We start from the raw sequence: 8,752 nt of genomic DNA on the forward strand, positions 1-8,752 counted from the left end.
GGATTCCAGATAAGGGATTTCCATTAGGCTGTCGAATTTATTTGGAAGAGGTGTTGAAAACCATTAAGAGCAGCTCATTGTTTCTTAGGGTTCGTCTGTACTTACTGGGAGATTGACCTGGTCAGGGTCTTCCGAGGTTTGACTTCACGCACCTAGTGGGGATGCACGAAATCAAACTATCAGGGTTGAGAGTCGACCCTTGTACTCCTCGTTCTTGCGAGGCGAGAGGGAGGTCGTCGCTAAGGCAGCTTCTCCCATTGACGTCCTTCAGTGAGGACGGCCAGATAAGTTGATTGTAGACATGTCGATTCCAGCTACACAATTGCTGTAGCTGGAACTGCAACTCTATGATCGCCTTTAAGGTCTAGCGTTGACTTGGCCCTACTCTCGTTCTGGCTCTTCTGAGTACTTTGGTGATTCGTAAGTAACCAGTCTCCAAAGCCAGGCATGAAGGTGTTCTGGTTCCCTAAGAGGCGTGTAAAATCATAATGCGCCTACTCTGATTTTGTAAGGTGGTGGAACCAGGAAAACGTTCCCTAGTCTAGGAGGCTCGTTTGTATTTACCCAACGTGTGGGTCCTAAACACGTTTCAGACACCCACAACCAGCCACTTATTTCCCTTTGCATTTTCAGCATTGCCCTTTGTTTGTTTGCAGTTTTGCTTTCTCTCTGTTGCGTTATTATTTATTTTTACAGGTTGCACCTCTCTAATCCGGAACTCTCTCATCTGGCAACATCCGTAATCTGGCATGATTTTGGTTAGCCAGATGACCACTTATCCTGGGTGTGGCCAAGTTTCCTGTAGTCCAAGAAAGTTTGTTTGCAGCCACCAGTCCTGGCTCTCAGAGTTCCGTGCTGGTATTTAGCAGTAATTTACCCCAAATGTCTTCTAAGAGCCCAGTAAGCAGTGGAAGCATTGGTGATGTGCTCGAAAATATTGTCCTCCTGTAGTCCAGGAAATTCTCTCGTCCAGCACCGGTCAGATCCCAAGGGTGCTGGATTAGAGAGGTTCAGCCTGTACTGTTTTCAGAGTGTGAAATATTAAATTGTCTTGCTATCCCTTAGAGAGTGCGTAAAACCAAGCGAATGCCTTTTATTCGCCTTCCAGTATCAGGAAAATATTGCGTTAAGATTTGCGATTAGCACATGGCTATTTCCAGCGGACAAATCAATTTGTTAGCATCGTAAAGCTGAGTTGAGTGTGCAGATGCTATGGACGCAACAGAGCTGCTTTTGTGAACTGCAGACGTCTAGACCATGGCAGCGTTTTGTCAGATGCTTCAGTTTTTGAGAGCTGTCCCTGAAGATTTAATGGCCTACATGCAGTAAGAGGAGTAAGCTATTGAATAGTGCTGCTGGTGCATGTTTTTATGCTTTCATTTAATGGTGATGCCTTTTTATATATAGGGTGACCATCCATCCCGTATTGGGTCAGACGGTCCCATATTTAGGAGGCCAAAAAGGCATCCTGATTTATTTTGTAAAAGAGACAAATTGTCCCTTATTTAGGCCCTTGTAGGCTGGGGGACAGGGGTAGGAACACCCAGTCACCGTTTTCCCGGGGCTCAAGGCAGGGACCTCCCACAGCTGCTGCTTACCTGGGGCTAGGGGAGAGGGGACCGCCAGCTCCCTGGGGCTTGGTGCAGCCCAGAGGAGCTACTCCTCCACCGATATCTCCCATGTTTGGGACAGGGAGAGATGGTCACCTTATTTATATAGCTGCTCTGAGTGGCCCTCCCTACTTGAATTGTCGGAAGGGATAATAAAATATGTGTACTCCAAGAGCAGTGTTCATTTAATTTTGATTTGATTGCACATTAGATATCTTAAGCAGTGCACCGTGTTAATTATGCCTTGTTTTAATAGTCCTCTTCCACATCTACGAACTTTTAACAGGCTTTCAGTAGGTTTGGCTGCGCTGGTGGCACATAGCTGCACATTCTCTGTCTCAGTATTGGCGCAAACACCCAAAATTCCAGGATGGAAAAATGAGAGGTTCTAGATTTCTTAATGGGTTTAAATAGCCAGCCTGGTGGAGGCCATTCTGCAGGGTTCACAGGGGGTCAGATGCAGCCCCAGTATCACCTCCTCTCCGCACTCACCGTCGGTGCTGCAATGCTTCGGGGGAGTGTAGAGGGCAATCTGGCCACCCTCCCAGAAGGGCACAGCCCAAGGGAGGGGGGGGCTGCCCCGACAGTCCTGGCACAGCACTTGTGCAGGAAAAGATGGGTGGGAGTGGAGCAGGGATGGGGGTGGGGGTGGGGAGGGGTGGACCATGGGTGGGGCAGGGCGGGGGTGGGATGGGGCATGGGCACCTGGCCGGTGCTCTGCACCAGAATGCCCCCCACTAGTCACCTCTGCAGAATGGAGAACTCATAAAGGGAAACCCCTCGGCGGCTGTAGCTAACATGGAGAAGATGCTTCATGCTGGTGGTGAAATGCTGGAACCGGGGCGCTCTGCTCAGAAGTCCATCGTCTGGGGGTTCATGGCAGAAGAGTCTTCTAGAGACCTCCAGGGCTGCAGCCCTCTGCTGCCAGAAGTGACCAGCATCTTGGGTGCCATCAGGTGTCACAGAATCACTGAATCCTGGAAGGGACCTCAGAAGGTCATCAAGTCCTGCCCCCTGCCCAAAGCAGGACCAGCCACAACTAAATCCTCCCAGCCAGGACTTAAAATCTTCTTGGGATGGAGATTCCACCACCACTCATAGTAACACACTCCAGTGCTTCACCACCCTCCTGGGGAAGTAGATTTTCCTAATAAACAACCTACTCCTCTCCCTCTGTAACGTCAGACCGTTGCTCCTTGTTCTGCCGTCTGTCACCGCCTAAAACGGTTTCTCTCCATCCTCTTTAGAGGTCCCCTTCAGGAAGTTGAAGGCTGCTAACAAATCACCCCTCAGTTTCCTCTTCTGCAAACTAAATAATTTTGGCGGTTCCCAACATGAAACTCTTTCAAAGAGCCCAGCTTTTCAGCAAGGGCCGGGCCGTCGTTCTCAGCAAGCCCGGGCCCTGGAAGCGATGTTACAATGGGCACACAAATGTGTGCGCAAACACACACACACACACACACACACACACACAGGGAAACTCTGAATGCCATTAGTTTGGGGCATCCATCCCAAATTCCAGTGGGACCATTCAGGGACATCCCAAGGAGGAGGGCGGGGCCAGGGGAACTCCTCCCCGTATTCCGCAGGCTCCACCCCCTCCATGCTCCACCCCCCGCCCTGCCCGACCAGCCAGGCTGGGGCTTACCTGGGGCAGGTCCCAGTGGTGGCAGGAGCAGCAGGGGATGGAGGGGGAGTGGAGCAGAGAGGGTGGGGGGGGCAGGCAAACCCCCTGCTGCTGCCACCGTGCCCAGCCTCAGGTTATCCTCCCCCTCCCGTCCGTGGGGCAGCCACTGCAGGGTCCCCAAAGGCTCAGGGCCTGAATCAGCCTATGGCCAGGGCAGCGCTGGGGGCACAGGGGGTTCAACCAGCTCTTGTGTTGACAGACATCCATGTAGCCCAAAGATCCTCTCCTCACTGCTAGGGAGTCTGTTCCCAGCTCCAGGAGGGGAGTGGGGCCCACTGGTTAGAGCAGGGGGGTAGAGGGCGGGGCTTGGGAGCCAGGACTCCTGGGTTCCATGCCCACATGGGAACCTGCCCCACCATGGTCAGGGGAGACTCCTCCCGACCCCCCCAGCCTGAACCTAATGTCAGCCCAGAAGTGAGGCAGCTGCAGCCAGGGGAGAGGTGCTCCCTCCCTCCCCAGTCCCCAGGTGCTGCTACGGGGTGGGAGCAGTGGGGGGGGGGCGTCCTGCACTCCCTGACACAGCCTGCACCTCACAGCTCACCCTTAGCTCCCCACGAGCCAGCACCCCCAGCTGGAGCCCTCAGCCCCACCAGCCCTCCCCCCCCCCAGCCCTGGGCCCCCTCCCAGGCCAAACCCCCCAGCCCATGAGCTTTGTGCTGTGCACCTGAGTGGGGGGTGGGGTGCGCTGCACGTAACAAAATTCATTCCACGCCTGGCTCGGGGACCTAGACACTGCAACGCCGGCTCGGGGCTCTGCGCAGGACGAGGCCGGCTCGGGGCTCTGTGCTGGATGAGGCCGGCTCGGGGCTCTGCGCAGGACACGGCCGGCTCGGGGCTCTGTGCTGGATGAGGCCGGCTCGGGGCTCTGTGCTGGATGAGGCCGGCTCGGGGGTCTGCGCAGGACACGGCCAGCTCAGGGCTCTGCGCAGGACACAGCCGGCTCGGGGTCTGCGCAGGATGAGGCCGGTTCGCTCAGGGCTCTGCGCTGGACAAGGCCAGCTCAGGGCTCTGCGCAGGATGAGGCCGGTTCGCTCAGGGCTCTGCGCTGGACAAGGCCGGCTCGGGGCTCTGCGCAGGATGAGGCCGGCTCGGGGCTCTGTGCAGGATGAGGCCGGCTCGGGGCTCTGCGCTGGACGAGGCTGGTTCACTCGGGGTCTGCGCAGGATGAGGCCGGCTCACTTGGGGCTCTGTGCAGGACAAGGCCGGCTCGGGGCTCTGCAGAGGTGTCTGTTCTCTGCGGTGCAGGTTGGGAAACGCAGTGATGGGAACTGAGATGTGCCCCGGTCTTTCCGCCCAGCTCTGGAAGGGGAAGTGCCCGTCACCCAGAGGTGGGACCAGACCCTGCCAGGGAGCTGAGCTGCCCCAGGCCACCTCCGGCTCCGGCAGCGGTAGGGGAAGAGGTCACTCTGCCTCCCTGGTGCCCAGCTTATCCGTCGCCAGGTACGCTTGGATTCTCTTTGGGCACAGAAGGTGGCAGCCAGAACTCCGGGGTTCTGTCCCTGGGTGGGCAAGTGAAATGGGTGCTAGTGGTTAAAGCACTGGGCTGCTGGATGGGAGCCAGGACTCCTGGGTTCCCTCCCCTAGTTTGCTCGGAGAAGGGAGTGGTGTCTAGTGGTTAGAGCGGGGCAGCTGGGTACCAGATCTCCTGGGTTCTACCCACAGCTCTGGGAGGAGAGTGAGGACCAGTGGTTAGCGCGGAGGGGCGCTGGCAGCCAGGACGCCTGGGTTCTCTCTGTTGCTCTGCCAAGGGAGTGCAGCCTAGTGGTTGGAGGGTGGGGGGTGGCTCTGGGAGCCAGACCTCGGATGCTCTGCCAAGTCCTGGCAGGGGAGTGGGCTCTAGTGCCTTGCGTGGCTGCATCCTTGGCCGGTCCCTGGGCAGCTCCTGGGTCTCATCGGAGCGCCGGGGCACTCCGCACAAGCGGGCGGCATGCCAGGGGGGGAGGGGGGCGCAGGGGGCGGGGCCTTGGGGTCGTGAGCCGGTAACCGAGGCCCCAAAGGGGGAAGCTGTGGCGGTGACTGTGTGACCGCAGCGCCATGTGGTGTCCCAACAGCTCTTCCGGTGGGGGCGGGCGGGGTGAGGAGGGGGGTTTGGAGGAGGGGCTGGGAGGCTGAGGTGGGAGGGGGTGGAGGGGACATGGGGGGGGGGCCCCATGGCCGGTGTCTCACTGCACCTCTCCCCTCCCAGCCATGAGCGGGGCGGGCGCCCCCCCCAACGCCACAGGGCAGGTGGAGGAGGCCATGCGTCTCATTGCCATCACCACCAACGCCCTGATCCTGGGGCTGGGCCTGGCTGGCAACGGCCTGGTGATCTGGACCACCACGGCCGCCCGCCGCGGGCCGCCCACCTTCCCCTCAGCCTGCTACCTCCACCTGGCCCTGGCCGACCTGCTCTTCTCAGCTGGGCGCATCCCTGCCATCGTCCAGGAGGCCTTGTGGTCCCGCTGGCCCTTCGGCCGCGCCCTCTGCAAGCTCCACACCTTCGCCCGCTACTTGGTGGTCTTCACCGGCGTCTTCATCCTCACCCTCATCAGCCTCCACCGCTGCCTGCTGGTGGCTCAGCCCGTCTGGGTCCGTAACCATCGCCGGCCACGGCTGGGGCACTGGCTGATCGCTGGGGCCTGGCTCCTGGCCGTCTGCTTCAGCCTCCCCTACCTGGTGGTCCGGGACGTGGAGACCAAGCAGGGGGAGTCCTTCTGCGTTTACCGGAAGGACCTGCGGCGTGCCGCCGAGGTGCCCCTGAGATGGAGCCGGTTCTTGGGTGGCTTCCTGGTGCCTTTCGCTACCATTGCCACCGCCTACGTGGTCCTGGCCTGGAAGCTGAGGGGCAGAGGCTGGGCTGGCTCCTGGCGGACCTTCACCTTGGTGCTGGCCGTGGTGGGTCTCTTCTTTATTTGCTGGCTGCCCCACCACATCCTTGTGCTGCTGAGCACGTACCACACGGACAAAGAGCTATGGGGCGTGCCTCTGAAGCTGGCCAACGCCTTGGCCTACCTCCACAGCTGCCTCAACCCCTTGCTGTACGGGCTGGTGGGCTACATCCGGGGCAGGGGACGCCGGAGGGGCTCCTTCTTGGGCATCTTCCGCAGGGCCCTGGCCGAGGATGAGGAGGGGACAGGTGGGATGGAGGCATCGCAGAGCATCAGCCAGAATGGCTGAGAGAGCTGAAGAATCAGGACACCTGGGAATCTGCCCCTGGCTGTGGGAGGAGCTCAGAATCAGGACTCCTGGGTTCTATTTTGTGGGGCTCCCATTATTTCCTTGTGAGCTAAGGCCAATCTCTGAATCTGTTTCTCTCTTTTGGCTTCCATTTCTTCATCCTCAAAGCAGAGGTAGTAGCGATCCTTCATTTATATTTCTAGACTGCAGTCACAGCGGGGTATGGAGTCACTTCCCTCTGGGGCTGTGCAGAGCCCAGCAAAATGGGTCCCTGCTCTCCAGCCGGGTCTGTCTGTGTTGGGGAGCAAGAAAGACAGTCCCCCAGAATGCAGATCTTTGGGGGAATGGCCCCTGTTTGCAGAGTGTTTGATCTCATACAAGTTTGTGGAGCGAAGCTGTGCTCAGCTCTTGCTTTGAAATCCCAAGAGAAAATGCCGCTTTTCTGATCCCTAAGGCATCTTACTTTGAATTTTGATCATTTGTGTTTAAAAAATATTTTCAAGGGGTCAACATTTAAAAGGAACTATCCAGAAATGATCAAAGGAAAATATTACGATCCACCCAATTTGAATTTTTTTCCCCCAGATTTTCAGATTTGTGAATTATTTTGAGATTTGGACATTTTCTCCCTATTTGAGATGGGAAATTTTTTTCAAAAGCTCCAGAAAAAATTTGTGCAGGAAAAATTCCTTCACGGTTCTACCGATTTCAGAACAGTCCCAGCACAAGTGCATTCTTCTTCCAACAGAGGCTGGCACAGTGCGAGACAGTCACAGGTTGCTTTAAAGCAACGGCTCCCTAACTTTTCAGCATCACAATCCTCCTTTTGATTTTTGTGAACCCCTCACCCCTCCTTCTTTGCCATCATCCAACCCCCCCGAACAAAAAATTCTATTCATAATTTACAATAAACACACAAACTTGATATAAAATGCTATTTAAAATTAAAAATAAGCACAAATCATTTTCCTTGGCCCCTTGTGGGTGCCTGGTGCAGCCCCCACTGGCCAGGTGCCAGAGCCCCGTGCTAGCCCCAGCCCTGCCTGCCCCAGCCACGTGCCCACCTGAGACCTGTGCTGCCAGAGTTGCCCAGATGAGCCCCACGCCGCCAGGGCCAGCCACCTACATGTCAGCCAGCTGCCAGGGCCAGCCGTCCACCTGCCCGATGGCTGCCTGACCCCTGTGCTGTCAGGATCAGCCACCCACCCCAGCCGTAGGTCAGCTGCCCACCCAAGCCTCATGCTGCCAGGGCCAGCTGCCCAAGCCCTGCTGTGCAGGGGCCAGCCCCCTGAGCCCCATGAGTCCCACAAGCTAGCCAGCTGCCCAGGCCCCACAAGCCCTGCAAGCCACCCACCTGAGCCCCTCCCCATCCTCCCGCAAAGCCAGACATGCCTACCCCCATCTAATCCCATCCTCCTCAACCCACACTCACTCTCATTTGCAGAAGGCAGCCAGCTCCGCATGGGTCTTTGCTGGCTGCTTGATTTTTATAGCGGCTGCGCTGGGTCACCCACGTAAAATGGCAGGGGTGAGAGCTGGGAACAAAGGCTGGATCTTTCTTCAGGTGGGGGGAATGATGTGGGAAGGCTGGGTTGCCTTGCACCCCCCCCCCCCAGGAACTTCTTCACGCCCCCACCCCCGGGGCGCAGGCTCCCTCAGTTTGGGAAACCATGCTTAAAAGCCAATAGTTGTCCTAAGGCTCTGGAAGGGGAGGGAAGGAGCAATGTAGCCACATCAGGGAGTAGGGACAGCTTCAGGCAGTGGAAGCTGCTGCCAAAGGCCTTGGAGAAAGTCACATGACCAGTCTGTGCCTCAGTTTCCCCATCTATGAGATAGGGCTAATAGTGCTTTTAAATGAGTGGCTTGGAAGGGCTGTGGAAGAGCTAGGGATTTTACCAAGATATGGAATCATAATTAACATAATAGAAGAAGAAAAATGATCACAGCTTTAGGAAAGCTGGCCGATGAGGAGACGTTTAAAAAAATGGGCCTGTTTACTCTAGAGACATGAGGACTGTTGAAAAGGGGATGGTGCTTGACTGGTCTCTGTGTCCACTGAAGATAGAATAAGAAGTAATGGGCTTAAGCTGCAGTAGGGGAGACTGAGGTCAGATATGAGGGAAACCTGCCCATCTCTGCTGGAAGTTAAGCTCTGAAATCAGCTTTCAAGGATATTGTGACACCTCTGGCTCCGGACCCGTGGTGAGGGTTGGCTAGGCTCCCCTGGTCCTACCGGGGAAGGACTAGGTACCTCTGCAGGGCCAGACCACCCTCCTAGTTCTAATATTCGAATACATTA

At 56.8% G+C, this 8,752-nt stretch overlaps 1 protein-coding gene across 1 annotated transcript; it reads left to right on the top strand.

Moving 5' to 3' along the window:
- Nucleotides 1-5,484: 5,484 nt before the first annotated feature.
- On the top strand, nucleotides 5,485-6,453 carry LOC142004064 (N-formyl peptide receptor 2-like). The gene has a single exon (XM_074981485.1). The coding sequence runs from the start codon at nucleotides 5,485-5,487 to the stop codon at nucleotides 6,451-6,453; it is 969 nt and encodes a 322-aa protein (XP_074837586.1).
- Nucleotides 6,454-8,752: the final 2,299 nt, after the last annotated feature.

This window comes from Carettochelys insculpta, chromosome 30, assembly GCF_033958435.1.
Source record: "Carettochelys insculpta isolate YL-2023 chromosome 30, ASM3395843v1, whole genome shotgun sequence".
Taxonomy (NCBI): Eukaryota; Metazoa; Chordata; order Testudines; family Carettochelyidae; genus Carettochelys; species Carettochelys insculpta.